Source organism: Impatiens glandulifera, chromosome 4 (assembly GCF_907164915.1).
Source record: "Impatiens glandulifera chromosome 4, dImpGla2.1, whole genome shotgun sequence".
Taxonomy (NCBI): Eukaryota; Viridiplantae; Streptophyta; class Magnoliopsida; order Ericales; family Balsaminaceae; genus Impatiens; species Impatiens glandulifera.
The window spans coordinates 47,150,085-47,169,425 of NC_061865.1; the positions used below are offsets into that span (position 1 = coordinate 47,150,085).

At 35.0% G+C, this 19,341-nt stretch overlaps 1 protein-coding gene across 2 annotated transcripts; it reads left to right on the forward strand.

The window, feature by feature from the left end:
- Positions 1–1,655: 1,655 nt before the first annotated feature.
- On the forward strand, positions 1,656–18,500 carry LOC124933616 (AP3-complex subunit beta-A). Of its 2 annotated transcripts, XM_047474048.1 has the most exons (11): positions 1,656–1,969; positions 2,316–2,392; positions 4,897–5,146; positions 5,639–6,256; positions 7,810–7,983; positions 10,511–10,637; positions 10,714–10,814; positions 14,572–14,772; positions 15,159–16,135; positions 17,122–17,373; positions 17,894–18,500. In XM_047474048.1, the coding sequence occupies exons 1-11, from the start codon at positions 1,754–1,756 to the stop codon at positions 18,264–18,266; spliced, it is 3,366 nt and encodes a 1,121-aa protein (XP_047330004.1). In that variant the 5' UTR covers positions 1,656–1,753; the 3' UTR covers positions 18,267–18,500. The 2 variants fall into 2 exon arrangements, with proteins under 2 accessions (XP_047330004.1, XP_047330005.1); XM_047474049.1 differs by lacking the exon at positions 1,656–1,969 and having other exon boundaries at positions 2,316–2,409.
- Positions 18,501–19,341: the final 841 nt, after the last annotated feature.

Here is a 19,341-nt window from a genome sequence, read left to right on the forward strand (position 1 = left end):
ACTTCAATGCTAATTCTAACAAATGATATGTGCTCTTCTCCTTCAGTAATTGAGTCCATGTATAATAGCGTACCCAATAAACCTGCAAAATGACTAGGAGCTTCTACATTATACATGTGTGTAGGGATATTCCAAAGTTTGAACCATATCTGAGCTGTTTCTTTAGGCTTACTTAATAGGTTCAAATCTTTAGACTATCTTTCTAACTTCATGCAGTTGGATCCAATATATGTATGCCTATTTTCTAGAATTTCATCCAGATTTGATCCCATCTTAAATTTCAGAAAGTAGAAATCATGTACATTCTATGAAATTTTCTCCAATCCCTTTACCTCCCATTGCTTCATAAGTGCCTCTTTGGCGACTATGAATGAAACTCTATTCTTTCCTATGTAGTTTCCCACCACTACATTTTTCTATTCCCTAACACAATTTTCTTCTACTATAACAGTCAATTTAAATTCAAAAGGAGAATTCAGTACCTGCACTTTTGTCTGTACATTGCCCAAGTAGATTTTTCCTTTGTATGCATGATCTTCAACTTTTTTCTCAATGTTGTTTTTCAAATTTCATTAATTTTTTTCATGTAGAATTACTTCTGATAATATAGGTATTTGATTTAGGAGCATTCATTAACTCTCTCATTATTGCAACAGACCATTTTACTATCACTTCATATTCATCTTTCTTGAGTAAATTTCAGTCTTGGAGATAGTAAATGTTAAGTTGGACGGTTGTGCTTTGTATTTTCTCTCCTTGTTGAGTACAATCTCTCATTTCTTAGCATGCATCAAGAGTTTGATGATTTGGTTTTCAGTCCAAATAAAATTTCCCTTTGATTATACCCTATCATCCAAACTCCTTCTTTTTTCTCTTTGATCCCTACATTATTTTCCAAAGGCTTTTGGGCAGCAATTGGGTCTTTGTTGATTTCCTGCACTTTTTCGTTAATAACTTTTCAGCTATTTTGTTAATTTCCTTCTCTACAGTTTCTTTGACTCCTTTAAGAACAAAGTCCTATACTTCTATGGATTCAACTCATTTAAGAACAAAATTCTCCACTTCTTTTGCCTTGTTTTTTTTACCCATATTTCAATAAGACTTCAGAACATGGATTAAAGTCAGAACAACAATCTTGAAACGACTTTAATCAAACCCTAGACGATTTTCCCCGATGTGCCAAACGTGCCAGACGATCTTTACTCCGACCACATTTTCTGTAACCGACTATCAAATCAACTGAATCGCGCGACCGAGCAATTGTGCCGATCGTGCCGATTGTGCCAAACGTGCCGACGATCTTGATTTCGACGCGATTCTTGATTGAATATGAGAATGTGCACGCATTTGGGGAAGAAATTCAAGATTCCATCGCTATAAAATTCTCGCCCAAAACCCGCAATTATTCCGTTATTCATTGTTATCGTTTATGTCACTTTTATAAATTTAAAATTAAAACAAATGTTTGTTTTGTCTTAATTTGTCGTTTGTAATTTTTAATGAAGTAACGCTAAGTCGTAAATATGATAATCGAGAAAGAGTATATGATGAAATTATTAATTCCTTAATATATTAAAATTAGTTATTTAATATGTTTTTTTTGGGTAGAAAATAATAAACTTAGCAGGAAAGAAATGTATTTTCTACAGGGTTTTTGGCAAATTGCCAGCCGGTTGTGTCTCTTCTCCTTTTCCTTCACTCCGATCGTGGATGTGAGTTGTGAGGCAAGAGCATCTGCTGAATACAGTCGAAGATGTTCCCGCAACTTGGCGCCACCGCGGACACGCTGAGCAAGGCGTCGACTATGGTGTTCCGAATCGGCACTGATGCGCACCTTTATGACGATCCCGACGATGTCAACATTGTGCCACTTCTCGACAGCAAATTTGACTCCGAAAAATGCGAAGCTCTCAAGCGTCTCCTCGCTCTCATCGCCCAAGGAATGGACGTCTCCAATTTCTTTCCGCAGGTCTTCGTTTCCCTTTCCTACTGCTAACAAAATAGAACACTCTTGTTAGAGATAAACTAAACCAAAATCAAGTTGATTTAGATTTCTGTTATGATAGAACTACAGAGTTCTATGCTAAGTAGAATTAGTATCCAGTACACATTCCTCTTTGACCATTACTTCCCCTCAGAACTATGAATCAACGGAATTTAGAAAAACTGAAGATGTATACTGTTTTTCTAATCAAACTTTATCCAAGGCGATGCTGAAGTCCTTGAAATATCAATTGTGTATCTGAAGATTGATGAATGAGATCTGAGTTTTGAGTCTAATGTAGCGCTCATGCAAATGCTTTTTCTACTTGCAGGTTGTTAAAAATGTGGCATCTCAGTCACTGGAAGTAAAGAAGCTGGTTTACCTATACCTCCTACACTATGCAGAAAAGTATGTCAGAGATGGTGGTAATTATGCTTTTTTATTTTCCCCATTCTCTTCTTAGTTCATTTACACCTCCTCATTAGAGCAACTATATGACAAATTCTCATGGATGCTTGAGCTCCTCAACTACTAGGAACTGTACTTATTTGTTTGGTGATACTGTATTGTGATGGTTATTCAACTGGGAAACTGCTTAGTCTGGTAATGAATATTTGTCATCTTAGCCTTGAAGGTTAAACACTCTATATGCTAAGACTTCTTCATCAACAACCAACCAATATTGGAGGTTTCATGTCTCTTGGATCCCACTATTAGTGATGTTCAATGTTTCTTATATCTTTACATGTATCATTTGTACTAAATTTTATAATCATTTAGTACCGAAATAACAAGAGCTCCCAATAATTTTGGATTTGAGCAGTGTCGAACCCACAAATGGTCAATCTATTCACAAGACTAGAAGCTGGGCCTTACTACAAAGATATAATGTCTTATCACTTAGACCAACAGTACTTAGTAACAATCTTTACTTTAGTAGTAATAGTTATTCATCATAGCCAGTTCAAAGCCCAATACCTAGCCATTGGCCGTGTTGTAGTGCACGAGTAGTCATGGACAAATGTGCGGCTATGAACTAGAGAGTCATCGAGCAACCCAAAGCTCTAACTCAAAGAATATCTATAGCTCAAACCCTAAGACACAACTTTCCTTGTTAAGACCGTTTTTCACACCAAATATGCAACATCACATATTCCTCTACTTATCTTAACATTCTCATCCTGTTTTCTAGGTGTTATGTAAAATGACTTATGTCCTCTGTGCACAAGTCTGAACTCTGAAGAACTTGTGTTCTAGAGCTATAGATGGTTTGGGCTAACTACTTGTCATTTTCTTGATTTGTAGTCTAACACATGTGTGTACATAGATATTTAAATATAGAGCTAACAAATTGGTTACTACCCAAAAGAATACTCCTAAATTTGTACTTATGACCCAACTTATAATCCTTCCTCTAATATTTCTCCCACTAATTTGGCAATGAATCTCCTCCATGTAGCAACACCTTGTTGTCCTCATCAATCCAATAAGTTGCAATATTTACTCCGATTAGACTCAAGAATATGTTCCAATATAGGAGCTATGCGCACTTCATGGCAACTAGCTGAAATTCTCATTACAAACCAACCCTTAACATTTTCTCCTACCAATGTGGGATGCCATCCTTATGTGGTTAGAAGGTAGAACTGTTGGATGCTTGTTGATTTAACTGATTTCTAAATGGTGAAACTTCAGAACTCTCGTACATGACACCTTCAAATATTATTTTGGTCCTTTAAGTTCCTAGTTGTTTCTCTCTATACCTATCTACATTTTATCTACAAAAAATTATTGTGGAATCAAGCATATTATTGAATGACATTCTTTAGGTGCCTATGTAAAATTTATCTACAAAAATTTATTGTGGAATCAAGCATATTATTGAATGATATTCTTTAGGTGCAACTTTCTCTACATATTTATGTAATGATATAGAAAGGAAAAGTGGAAAAATAAAGCCTTGAACTTTTGTTAAATTCCCAAGAACTTTGAAAGTAAGAAATAACTTAAAATTTGGCTAAAATGGTATGCCCACCATGATTTCTCCTTGCAAAACATGCCTATTTGTAGTTTTCATTAAATTATGACTTTCTCAATTATAAGCGTTGTATATCAACTAAGATGACTAGAATAAATTCTCAATTGTACTAGTACAAACTGTGTTATATTTTAATATATTTAAATATTAAATTAGGCATTTTAGTTATTATGTGTGCATGGTCTGATGTAGTATAGTGGTTTAATAAAAAATATAAATGGAGATTGTTATATAAAGATTTAACATCAGGGGTATTTATAATATTATACAAAGTTTTAGGTTATTTATACCTTGTAAAGTTTAAAGGCTTATTTGCAACTTTAGCCAAAATTTAGGGCTCTTTTGTTCTTTATTCAACTATATCTTCAAAGGGAGTTGTGCTCTTTGAAGATGAGTGTAGGTAAAACATCTTTCCAAGAGGAGAATGGGATTCTTCATACCTCTCATCAACATTTAATTGATGGTTATCAATTCCTTTGATGAAGTCTGTTTGGTTTAGACTCATCAAAGGCTTATTGAAGAAAAAAGTGGTCAGGAGGTTGCAAATCAAATAACTAGTCAACAATTGTTCCTCTCTTTGTACTTTTTATGTTACTACTTCCTCCCTTGTAAGTTTGTTAGCCTAATAGTCTACACTTTAGAGCCATATACTTCTTCCTCTCTTTTCTTTTTTCTTTCACACCTTTGCAAATGATCATTTATGCAAAATTTATCTTTTGCACAACTTATTTATACAATCATTTATTATTAAAATATCATTTATACAAATTTGACTGTACCAAAAATAGCTATATCTCATCTAGTAGAAGTTGTATATACAATATTTTTGACTCTTAAAGATTTTCTTTTCAATTTGTTTCCTTTCTTCTCGTAGACGTCCAAATGAAGCATTATTATCAATAAATTATTTCCAGAAGGACCTAGGCGACCCAAATCCATTAGTGCGGGCATGGGCTCTTCGTACTATGGCGGGGATTAGATTACATGTGATTGCTCCTCTGGTTCTGGTAGCAGTTGGGAAATGTGCTAGAGATCCATCTGTATATGTTAGGAAATGTGCAGCCAATTCTCTTCCCAAGCTGCATGACTTGCACTTGGAAGAAGTATTGACAACAATTGAAGAGGTGAGCTTATATATATTTTACATGTGTTTGTCCTTTTCAAAATATTTTTTTTAGGAATGATTCAACAAATGAAGTGTTTAGTCTTGAGTAAAATTAAATTAACTAAATTCAGCGCCTATTTTGAGTTCCACTCAATGAATTAACTAACTACCCAAATCAGGGGTTAAAAGAAAAAGAAACTGGATCTCTTTGCAATAAGTGTTGAATGTAGTTTTCAAATAAAGGCTACCTTGTTTTAACCTCTAGCTTGTCCCTTTTAAAAAAACTTCTAGCTTCCGTGTCTTCTTTTTCAGGAAGACTGGGTAATACAGAAATATTGCATTTCCTTCATGTAACATATTTTTAGTTTTTGTATGCATGACATGTATTTGTAGATTATTGAAGTTAGTGTCTTAGAAGGCAATGATATAACAAATTCTTTACCCATTCAACATTTTTTACACACCAGAGTTTTTATTGCCTACTGATTATGCTGGATTTCATTCTGTACAGACTATTGGAATACTTCTAAATGACAATTCACCTGGGGTTGTTGGAGCTGCTGCTGCTGCATTTTCTTCTGTTTGTCCAAATAACTTGTCTTTGGTTGGAAGAAATTATAGGAAATTGTGTGAGACTCTTCCTGACGTGGAAGAGTGGGGACAGATTATATTGATGGAGATCCTGCTCCGCTACTTGATTGCAAAACATGGGCTTGTTAAAGAGTCCATTATGTTTTCCTCTTGCTCAACTGAGAATGTGAAGGATGATTCAGACGGAAACTCTGTATACAAGGAAAACAGTGATGATGCAGGTGATGGGTTATTTCGATCTGAATTAGAAATGGTTGCTAAGAGTTATCTTGAAGGGCCTGAGAAATATTTGTCAAGGTCAGATTACAGAGACAATAATTCTTTTCTTATGGACATTTCACATTTTACATCTGCCAAAGACAATGATGATGTGAAGATCCTGCTGCATAGTACTACACCCTTGCTATGGAGTCAAAACAGTGCAGTTGTACTTGCTGCAGCTGGGTTGCACTGGATTATGGCGCCAATGGAGGATGTTAAGAGGATTGTCAAACCACTTCTGTTTGTGCTGAGATCATCTAGTGCTTCAAGATATGTGGTATTCCATTTTTTTCATTTGATTCCTCATGACTCATGTTTCTTTCATATGATTCATAAATTTTCTTTCAAAATGCACTTGGATTATTTTTTCATGTAAATGTCCGAGCATTGCGCCTCTGCAAAATTGACGAGGCTAGTGGTAGGAATAATTGTGGTGGCAAATGAAGTCCTGTGAAATGAAAATTTTAAGAAATTTAGACAATCTAGAAATAAACTTGTACCAAGAAGGGGAAGGAGTTCAATTGCACATCAGATTGACTGTTAGCAATATAAGAGTATGGATACAAGTGATGCATGTGCCTTGCATGTGGTCTTAAGGTTGCATCACTTTTTTGTATATTTGTTTGTCTAGTTTTGTCAATTTGTTTCCTTAGTTCCATGTGGATATAGAATTACAGATAGTTGCCATAATCCTGGTTTTCTGGCATAATATGATTTGCGCTTATAGACTAGTCTCAGCAGTAATTTTACCACATAGGAGAGGAATTTGTGGAATAGATAGTGGTTTCTTGGTGTATTATGAGAAGGTTTTGGCAGTTATATGGATGCAAGCTCCATGATAATGTGCTAGTTCTTCAATGACCCTGTAACCCCCAAAACACGGCTTTTCCCTTAATAAGAATTTCAATTTTCATAGAGATCTAGATCATTGATAAAGAGTTTGCATGGAAATACATTATTTTGAGTAATATTTTTATAAGCACGCATCATATGGCCAATCTGAACATTCTATAAGCAGCAAGGACATTAGATATTGGTACTATGCAAATTCTTTACTAGGTGATACTTATCATCATCACAATGATACACTTTTCAACTCATCATGTATATGAATGGGATTAGTATGGATATCTTACTTCTCTTTTGTTCTCTAGTGGCATATCAATTACTTTTATTAGTTATTTTCTAATTCTTTTTAGATGTTTATGTTACTATAAGCCTATTTGGAGACAAGTGTTTTCTCCTAATGTGAATACAGACCAACTGTATTTGAAATAATTGAGTGATCTATTTCTTAGATTGGGTTGTTTCTAAAGAATGTGGGGTTTCTATGTTAGAATAGATAGAGAAATTCAAATGGAGTTCCAAATAAACCCTATAGAGTCTGATAGAATCTACCTTCTTGTTGTAAGATTTGATTCGATCAACAAATAAGAAAGCAAAAGAAAATTGATCATGTTGATGATGTTTCCAACGTTGGTGTGGAAGATGCATTATTTTGTCCCATTAATTGTGCCAATCAATTCAATACTTTGTGCAGGTTCATTCAATATCAATAATTCCATCAGTGAAGAGCTAAGAGTGTTATATTCTTGATAAATTAATAAGTTGCAATGAAAAACAATAACTGTAGTCAAAATGCATATAGCCAGTAAATATTGACCAATTCAATGTGGCTTGATGGTTGAGTGTATGGTCAATGTTTTTATTACGAGAAGTCGCCCGTGCGACAAATTTATTAATACAAGCATTAACATTTCAAATAAAATGTAAATATTGACAATGTTGGCGTTTATTATGTTAATTTGAAGTCTGAATGATGATCTGCAGGTCCTTGGAAACATCCTAGTGTTCGCTAAATCAATGCCTTCTCTCTTTGCTCCATATTTTGAAGATTTCTTTGTAACTTCTTCGGATCCGTATCAAATAAAAGCTCTGAAGCTTGAAATTCTCTCTTTAATTGCTACATATTCAACGTTTTCAACAATTTTGCAAGAATTCCAGGTACTGTTTCTTGTCTTTGTGTTCGGGTGCAGGGTTAATTCTATCTATCAATTCTTAATATGCATAGTAGGCTGCTCCATTGTTTACTTTTTTTCTTATGTTTGGAATGCTTATACATTGATGTATTGCCTGACTCTGTTAGGGAAATTTAGTTAACTAGGTGTTTATGTATGGCTATCAAATCCTTATCTTATTCTGATCTTATCTTCTGTTTTATCACCTGTAACTATCCTCTATTAAATTTATCCTTACCAATAGTATACTATATACATGATGTACTATAAGGTGATAACATACACACAATTACAATTCCTTCATATGGTTGAAGCAAAACAAAATAAAAGAATTTCCTTCACATGGCATCAGATCTGAATGGACCTAATCCGTCCATGATGGACAACCAAATCCCACTAAACTCACTCCTTTTCTATAAAGCTCAAAACCATGAATGACTTACAAGAATTCAAATGGTTTCACTGATGGTACCCATTCTGCTCCAGCTAGAACTATTGCATCTGAACTAGACCCATCGCATTGGGTGTTCAACCTGCCCATGAGACCTCACTTACCAAAGACCAGATGATGCTTTCTTGGTTAGGTTCCTTAATTGAAGAGGTCTTCCAATATATCTTGGTCCGAATTCTTCCTTTGCAGCCTGGTATGCTCTCGCCAATGCCAAAGGATCTGTTTCACAAAATCAATACCTTCAACTCAATATTGAGCTGCAGGCTCTTCAAAGGAATGATCTCTGCCTATTTACAAAGGGCCAAGTCTTTAGCTGGTGAATTAATGCTGCTGGAAAGCCTCGTACTTCTATTGAGTTCAATGCCATCATCTAGTGCAATATTGGCAGTGAATATCATGTTATTATTAAGTATTTGAACCTCAGATGAAACATGTTCCTTTCTATGAATTGTATGGTCATCTGTTTGCTCATGAAGTTCTTATCTATTGAGCACAACTTCCTGTTGCTAACATTGCCATCTCACAGTTATTAATCAACAAAGATCACATCTTTCCTCACCTGGTCAGCAAAGCCAACTATTTACACCAGAAGATCATGGGGACCATGTCAAATTTTGGTCTAAAAAATCATACTGATGATAAATTTTGTTGCTGGTATTTTCCTTGACAGTCTAACAGCAGACCACAGGTGAATCATGTTCAATTTCATGGTTCTTTTCCATCAGTTTAGGTATTCATTCATCACAATAACCACCTAGGCAACTAGCTTTAGTTTCCGGTCGGAGCAGCCAACTATCATGTACTCTGATCTTTCACATTTATGGCTCAAATAATTCTAGTTGAAGCCAACTTCATGTAGGTAATAGCCAAGGACTTCCTATATCTCTCACAGTGGTAAATCTTTTCTTCCTTCCAATGTGTCTATCTTCCAACCACAACCGACTAACAATAATCCAATGTGGCTATCTTGATTTAAACATCTTGTTATTCGGATCGGGGTGGTAACACAACCACAACCGACTAACAATAAATTCACAACATGACCAAAACCGAAAAGAATAATCAAAAGAACATAACACAAACCTTTATAGTGGTTCAGACAAATCGTCCTACATCCATTTCTCAAGCATACTTAGCACCAAGTCAGACCAGGTTCTGTGGTTCGAGGAACCACCCGATGATGATTATTGTTTTCAAAACATTGTAAGTCATGCCTCATTAGAACCAGGTCGGAACTGCGACCAGGTTTTGTGGTTCGAGGAACCACCCGATGATGAATATTGTTTACAAAACATTGTAAGTCAGTCATGCCTCATTGTTGAGTTGCATATACTTACTATGGTTTAAGGAACCACCCGTTACTCTAAGGAAGTAATTCAGACAATTCATATGGTTCGAGGAGCCACCGAATGCCTTGGAGTTTCAACTGAACTTTTGTTTAGTGTCGTTCGCGGACGAACGAATTTAAGGGATATGTAGGGTTACGAGGGGAAAGAGTTAGGGCGGCTAATGACCTATGGTTGGAGTAATGGTTAGTATTAGTAGTGATTATAAAATAAATTAGTTGAAAACTCTCTTAGCGTTTTTATCTACCTCTCTTCATAATTGTATTCTCTCTCTTCAAAGATTAATGTTACACACGTTCACTTCAATCCAAAATGGGGGCTTGTACGCGTTGATAATTTTTCGATCTTATTGGCATTTAAAATTCTTACGTTGTTTTCTTATTTATTGTTTTGTTTATTCCATTCCCCTTTGTAACGTTTGAACGCATCTTGCGCTCTTTTTAATAAAAGAGTATCTTTTTCAAAAATAAAATAAAATTGTATTCTCTCTAGCATCTAGGTTCTATATTCCTTTATTAATTCATAACTGTAATAAGGGCGCAATAAGAATTTACTAAAACGGGAATCAGACTCTCGAGATATATGCTGTATAATACTTCTTTGTGATGTTTGATGAAACACTTTAATGTTGTTGACTATATAGTTCTTGTTCCTGTTTCTCTTTTGTTTGAAAGTTTGTTGAATGTTTATGTATGTATCTTTTGGTTTGCTTGTAGGATTATATCAGAGATCCAAACAGGAGGTTTGCTGCGGATACAGTTGCCACAATTGGTTTATGTGCACAACGACTTCCAAATGTAGCAGCTTTGTGCTTAGAAGGGTTGCTTGCTCTTACTGGACAAGGTAAACCATCAACTATTTAATTCTGGAGAATCTTTTCATAACCTATCTTCCTTTAAAAAATCTCTTTTCTTTATAGAATCTCAGAATAATGAAATGGACGGTGAAGGTTGTGTTTTGGTTCAAGCACTAGCTTCTATTAAGCAGATTATAAACCTTGATCCACCTAGTCATGAGAAGGTACAATTAAACTTGTAATATGCTGTTGATACTTCTTCACTTCCCTCTACTATTTTCCTTTTTATTTTAATTTGTCTCTTTCTTGTCTTGTCTTTTATATAACTACCTGGTTCTTGAGAGTTGAACCAGTGCAATAACCGTACTGATGCTTGGAATTTTATTTTGTCCCAATTGCACCAATTATGCTTCTAATTTTTTTTGGGTTCAAATTCATTAGTAGACTAACCTGACCTATCAGTCAATTTAGGTCCAGCGCCTCCAATAAAATATTCAAATTTTAATAGATTATGATAAAAGAAAATAAAAATCATGTGATTCCTCTTATTTCTACATACTGTAGGATGACATATCTTTGTGACTAATCAATCTGTTTGCTTTTATTATTATCAACCTTAAATGAGAATAAACTAAATAAGGTTTCAACACAGAAGAAAATTCAAGACAATTGGTTGAACCCAAGAAGCTTAGAGAGGTAAAGGATGCACTCTTAGACTAGCAATTAGAATCGAAGCTAAACCTAGCTTGAATTAGAGAATAGAGAAATGATAGGGAGCGAGAAAAATGACAAGAAAAGTATAGGGATTGATGTGGCAAAATGGTGCACTCTTAGACTAGCAATTAGAATCAAAGCTAAACCTAGCTTGAAATATAGAATAGAGAAATGATAGGGAGCGGGGAAAATATTGACAAGAAAAGTGTAGAGAATGATGTGGCAAAAAGATGCACTCTTAGACTAGCAATTAGAATCGAAGCTAAACCTAGCTTGAAATATAGAATAGAGAAATGATAGGGAGCGGGAAAAATATTGACAAGAAAAATGTAAGGAATGATGTGGCATGAATTGAAAATCTGAAAATTCTCTCTCCTATTAAATTTTCAATCCATTCAATACATGCCACATCATTCTTTATACTTTTCTTGTCAATATTTTTCCCGCTCCTTGTCATTCCTCTATAGAATACCTTGATGAATTGAAGAATAATAGAATATGGCCTACAATTCCGTAACTGTTCTATAGGATAATAGAGATTAGATGATAGAGTGAGATAGATTGAATGGTAGGAGATAGAATCAGATCAATTCCGTAACTAGAGCTTACAGAATAATTGAATAATAGAAGAATTCCGTAACTGTAGCTTATGGCCTACAACTGAAGATTAACAGAGATTAGATCAAATAGAGTGATATAGATTGAATGGTAGGAGATAGAGATGAACCTGGAGAGAGAATGAGAGCAATTCTGAAAATGACTTAATTGCCTTTCTCGCATTCATTCAATCCTTTTTTATCCGTCTTTCAACCTCTACTGAAACAGATAAACTGCTATTTATTAGTTACCATCAACCACATGAATAATACTTGTTGTATCTACCCAGCTTATTCCTCAGCTGACTCAGCTTGAAGCCACATCAACTTATTCCAGGGTTAGGTATCCTAACCCTAAGTTTCCCTCATAACATTAGCTTTCCCTTCAACAATGGTTCGACCTGGAACAACTCTTGAAGTAGAAGAGACTGATTTTTCCAAAGACAATACAAAGTCTGGAATTTTCCTCCAGAAAGGACTCATCTTCTGAAGTAACATCAATGTCAATTGAATCAGACCAACGGATCCAATACTGACATTGTCCTTCCAAACAATTCATCCAGAATAGCTATCAGGCTAGAATAGAATTGGAACATGAGGTGTAGCTAGCGAATCCCCTATTTTTTTCTTAAGCTGAGAAATATGTATAACATTGTGCATCTTCGTTGTTTATGGTACATCTAGCTTGTAAGCTACTTTTTTCACCTTTACAATAATACAAAAGGTTCGTAGAACTTTGGACTTAACTCATGGAGTTTTTCCCGAACAGCCAAATGCCTGTAAGGTTGTAGCTTGACATAGACCCAGTCATCGAATTAAAACTCACAATCCACCCTCTTTTTATCAGCATGTTGTTTCATCCTATGTTGTGCCATTTGAAGATGAAAGAGAAGCGTTTGATTTCCTCCTCGAACTGATAAACTTATCCTCTAGTTTGATTCTTTAATCTCCAACCAAATATGAGTAGTTGACAAGAGGAGATTATGCATACACAATCTCATAAGTAGATGTCAATGCAACTGAGTGGTAATCGGTGCTATACAGCCACTCTAGAAGAGGAAGCCATCTAATTCACAATTGAGGTTTCTAGCCTGCCATGCATCTTAAATAGGTTTCCAACCTTCTATTAACCACCTCAGTTTGGTTAACAGTCGGAGAGTGGTAGGCGGTTGACATGGGTTTGCATAGCTCAATCCAAAATGTTCTAAAAAAACCTTATCACAATCACTTACAACAACAGTCAGCACCCCATGAAGTTTGAAAATCTTGTCTAAGTAGAGTTGAGCCACTGTGCTAGCAGAATATGGATGTCCCATACTAAAACAATGAGCCACTTTTGGGAGCCTGTCAACCACCACTAAGATCAGTGTCCATGGGACTTGGGCAACCCTTCTATGAAATCCATATATATCACTCCAAATTGTCTTGGGGATATTGAGAGGTTGGAGGAGGCCTTTATGCCCTTGATGTTCCAAGTTTTTCTGTTGGCAATCCAAACAATTTCGCACAAATTCTCGAACATCTTTTTTCAATCCCCTCCAATAATTAACCTGTCGAAGCTTCTGATAAGTGACCATCACCCTAAAATGCCCACCCACTGATACATTATGCATAATAGAGATGACGTACTTGCTTAATTCTTCCTCAGTACTGCCTTCTTTTTGTAGTTGCCCAAAAATCCATGAAAAACCCTTCACACTATTAGGATCCACTACAAGCCTAGTCACAATTCCTTTCAAATTATCATCACTTGCCAGTTCTTGCAGTCTTCCTCATCAAGGCTGAAGAGAACTCAGAAAGAAACAAACAAGGACTGACCCTTGAGAGTGCATTAGCAACTGTAGTCTCCTTTCCCTTTATTATATTGAACATAATACTCAAATCCAAACAATTTGTAAAGCCACTTTCTTGGCTTGGATGATCTGTTTGGATGATGAAGGGCTTAAACTGCAACTGCAAGTAACTCCATTTTTTAATTGCATGAATGGCAACCAACATCTCTCGCTCATATGCCGACAAGGCTTGCAATCTAGGACCTAATCCTTTACCAAGGAAAGCAATTGGATGTTCCCAACACTGCCCCCATACAGTTCTGCTGGCATCCGAGTCTACTACAAACCCTTTAGCATAGTTTGTGTTTAGATATCAGTTCAACCCTAAGAATGTGTATCTTTCAAATTCTCCGAATTATTTTTTGGAAATCTGTCAAAACTTTCTATAACAAAAGAGAAGTGCAATTCATCAAGAGTTTGTTAAAATTTCAGGAAAGAAATTGGAAGGCTAAGAGAGCACTCACTATAACCCCTACTTTTGAGTATCACTTGCCTCTTTGAGCATATGTACAATCGAATATGCACAAACTTGTAATTGTTTGTGACACTTCTATTTGTCAATATTTTCTGTTTAAGAAAATGTACTGTTCATCTAGCCTCTAGGTTTTTGTGTTATGATTTAACTCAGATATCCAAGGAATTAAGTTTTCACTGTGACTTGCATTACTTATGGGAAGATGGACCATTGTGGTTTTACTCAAGTTCAGATCCAGTATGCTATTTGCCTGTTTTTCACATCTTTTATTCTTCAAAGAGCTCCATTTTCTTTGTTAGTAGTGTAATAGGTTGATGGTTTGCTCATTACCAATTATTATTTTTTTGTTTTTTTTATAATAAAGGTAGTTATTCAATTGGTACGAAGTTTGGACACAATCAAGGTGCCCCAAGCCCGTGCAATGATTACCTGGATGGCTGGAGAATACTCCTCTGTTGGGAGCTTTATCCCTAGGGCGTTGATGACAGTGCTTCAGTACCTTGCTTGGTGTTTTCCTTCAGAATCACTTGAAATGAAGCTCCAGATTCTAAATACTGCTGCTAAGGTAAAGTTCAAATTCATTCCCTTTTCCTTGAATATAAATTCCGTGTTCATGTCAATGTTCCTATCACTTATGTCCCATTTAACACACGGTCATGTCAATGTATTTTTGCAATAAAATTCACTCCGTTATCCTACATTTTAGGAGAAATTGCTTTCTTATCATCTCTATTAAAAGTTTTCCTTTTTCTTTATTTTGTTACATCTTTATTTGAACCAATGCATCCTTAGAACCTACCGAAATCTCAATTCCTTTTTGTCCTTTTTGGTGGAATTATTTACTGGTCCGTAGATTTATCTTGATCCAGCATCTGTATATCTCCTCAATTGTCTTAGATTTTGGAGCTTCTAGTAATATAAATTTGATTACCAAAATGCCTTTTTATGAAGGTACAAGTCAATGCAGAAGATGAAGATATCAGGACACATAATAAAATCTTAAGCTATGTGCTTGAACTAGCCAAATATGATTCAAGCTATGATGTTCGTGATCGAGCTCGTGTTCTGAAGAAACTTCTTCCATGCAATGTGAGCTCTGATTACATGAAGGAAGAAGCTAACTACTTGCCCCACAATAGGAGTGTACAATTGGCAGAATGCTTATTTAAACGAGGAGCAAAACAACAAGCTAAGCCCAATGATGGTCGATTTTATCTTCCTGGATCCCTTTCCCATTTAGTTCTTCATGCAGCCCCAGGATATGAACCTCTACCTAGCCCCTGTAGTTTGGTTAGTGGAGATCTTGCTCATGATTCTAATCATGTTCACGTAGAAGCAAGGGGTGGAGCAACTGATAGTGATTTATACGAGTATGGCCTTGATAGATCCGATGAGGAAAGTATTTCAGGATCTCAAGATATTGCTACAGATTCAGATGGCAGTGATAACAGTTATAGTATGTCAGATAGTGAAATTGAGGATGGTGCTGAACCGTTGATTCATTTATCTGATACTGGCAATGCTAATCTAAATCATGGAGGTTCAGGGGAAGACTCTTTAATGGGGTTGGATAATTTTGGTAAACTGATGTCTGGAAAGGCTCTTGAATCATGGTTAGATGACAATCCGTCCCAGAGTTCGTCTCAAGTTAGACAAGCTGGGGGCTATTCAGCTAGAATACTTATGGGAGATCTTGGTAGCAAAGTCAAACCTAAAACATATACACTCTTGGATGCTGCAAATGGAAATGGATTGAATATAGATTACACCTTCTCTTCTGAGATTTCAAGCATATCTAAACTGCTTGTCTGTATTGAAGTTTCGTTCACTAATCGTTCTACTGAGTCTATGTTTAAACTATCATTGCATGAAGAAGAATCAAATAAAGGCCTAGAGTCTGCAGAAGGAGCATCTGGAACATCTGAAAGGTAAGTGAAGCTAATGCTATTCTTTTCTTTCAGGCATGACTAGTACATTACTTGGTTCTCTAAATATTTGTTTTTATCTTTTTTGAATTACTGTGACTCAATTATGCATTTGACTAATCAAAATACATTAGTAGTTTGTCAGATGGGATAGTTATAGAGTTTATCTGAAATTTCCAGTGTAGAATATATTATATTTAAAAAAAAAGAATATATTATACTTTGCATCAGTTGCATGTTAGAATGAAAAACTAGTTAACCCATTAGGGTAGCTCAAATGTTAAAAGTCGTGCCTAAGAGACCAAAGGCCACGGGTTCAATTCCCACTAAGAACACCTTAAGTTGAAGTAGGAGGTACTGGCTAGAGAAACTGATCGCAATGGAGAAGATAGAGAAACTGATCTTCACTATGTTTACTGGCTACTCTAACTATATTGTTTACTTTTCCCAAAAAAAACTGCATTGTTTACTTGACAGTCTAACTTATATAAATATTTTGTGCTTTGCATTTATGAAAATGATCTATGTTTTGACACTCAAAATAGATGGAGATAATATATAATTTAGATTAGTATAACACTCATGACTTTCTCACTGATTGTTTTCTCTGTTTCATATTTGCTCAAGATAAATGATTTGAACTAAGCTTTTGAATGTGATGTATCTGGTTTTCTTTAGTCCAAAATAGTTATGTATCAATTTAAACGTTTTATAATATTGAAGTTCTCAAAAGATTTAATTACTTTATTGAGTTTACAAGTCATCAATTTGGCTTCCCATCTCTTGTGGAAAGTCAATGGAGAGTTTGCTGGTTCTTCCCCAATGAAGGGATGCTGTTTGTCTTTTCCTTCCTTCGTATGTGTTTTCCATATTATATTAATAAGTCTTTTTCTTAGCTTTTTTATCTTCTGAATTTGTTGCCTTTTTTTCTTTTGAAAGATTAATCCACTGTTTTAATCTAAACACTTGGGTTGTCTTATGTTTCTTAGAGATGTACCTACTCTTGTTCCTATGGAAGAGATTGATTCCTTGGAGGTTGGTCAGACAATAAAGAGAGTTATCCAGGTTCAGTTCCATCACCATCTTTTGCCTCTGAAGCTTGTCTTATGGTACAACAGTCAAAAGCAGTCAGTGAAATTGCGGCCTGATATTGGGTATTTTGTGAAACCTTTTCCAATGGATGGTAAAATCTTCACAAATAAGGAATCTCAACTTCCTGGAATGTTTGAATATATAAGGAGGTCAGTCATTCTGTATTCCTCTTCAGTAAATCAACTTCTCTTTCTATTTACATACATATATTTTTCTCCTAGATTATCTGTTAACTTATCCTAACATGACAATGCTGAGCATGAAACATAACTTGTGTTTCAATGAAATGTCAGACATGGCGTATTTGGAAACTGATATTTTGTCACAATCACAATCATCCCATTGGAAAATCGTCAAAAGTTAAAAATTGAAAGTCTTACATACTAGTTGTAGAATCTGTCAATATCTAAGGCAAGTCTACAGAAAAAGGTTGAGAGTGAGTTTGGGAGGCAGACAAAATGTCTTCATTTTCATTTTTATTCTCAAAATGTAAGATTATACAAAAAATACTGATTGAAGTGGGAAGTCACATTGGTGTAATGGAAAAAACCCTGGTCTCAAAAAATAAGAAGAAAAATCAAATGTTATTTACTACTTTCATGGGAAAATAGTTTGGTAATTTATTTCTCAACTTTGACATGAGGTTTAATTAATCCTTTTCTGCAACAGCTGTACCTTCAATGACCATATTGTGGAACTGAATAATGAGGAAACTGGTCCTTCTTCAAAGGACAAGGACAAATTCCTGGTAATATCTGAAAGCATAGCATTGAAAATTCTGAGCAACGCCAATCTATTTCTCGTATCTGTGGATATGCCTGTTGCTGGGAATCTTGAAGATGCTTCAGGCTTGTGCTTACGATTCAGTGGCGAGATCCTGAGCAGCTCAACCCTTTGCTTAATCTCCCTAACTGTCGGAGGTAAATGCTGTGAACCATTGACTATAAGTGTGAAAATCAACTGTGAAGAAACTGTTTTCGGTTTAAATCTCTTGAACAGAATTATCAACTTTCTAGCTGAGCCTCCTACTATGAGATCTTAATTGACATACTTAGTGAGTGAAACTTTTAGTTGCTAAGGTTATAGTGGCTTTGTGTGTTTTATGTTTATTTCTGAACTTCCTCAAATCTGTTCTTTAAAAGGGACAACAAAAAGGTTCAATTATTATTTGAGAGCCACAATGATTTTTTTTTTTATTTATCAACTATGTCGTGTAAAGAGAGAGATGTGAAACTAAACTAAAATAATTTGGCTAAAGCTTGAGAAAGTGTTGTATAAGTGATATATGTTTTGAACTGAAGCTTGTGAATGTGATCTGATCGGTTTCATTTGTCTTCAATAGTTTATATAATGCTTAAAAACTTTAATTACTATATTGAGCTTATTAGAAGTCATTATGCTATACCTTTTGGGAGACCTACTGAGTCAAGTGATAATAGTCTCAAGACAAAACAAGAGGCTGCTTGCTTACTTCAATTAGTTGTGAATTTGGGTGCAGTTGAACAAATTAATCAGTCTGCTTGTACAACTCTTATATAAATTTGTCCCTTGACAAAATTTTGGGTCTCGAGTGACCCAAATCGAAACCAAACTGACCTGTCCCGTAAAATTGAGTATATAAGTAATTCGAAATTTAGAACAGTATTTAAGTGATTCAAAATTACCGGTTTCGAATAGATGGATATTTGACCCCGAATTTAAATTTGGACCTAATTGTTTGACGATATATATTTGTTAATAAATTTGTTTATATGATAATGTAACTATTAATTAAATAAATATACGTTCATATTATTATGTCTTCACAAATTTATAGGAGATCTCAATTAGAGAAAATAAAATATTTATTAAAAATAAAGATTACGATATTAAAAAGAATATTTAAAAAACAAACTTATGAATATATAATACTAAAGCTTTTATCTTAATTTTTTTTTAAGTTGGGCCTTGTTTTTTCGTTTTCTTTCTAGTTACCTGACGAATTAATAAGAGAAATTTGATGAAATGACCTAATAATGACTAATAATATCAGGGGTGGGGAAAAATATCGATATTAATGGTATATCGAAAATATCGATGTTTAAGGTATACCGAAAAAAAGGTAAGGTATGATACCG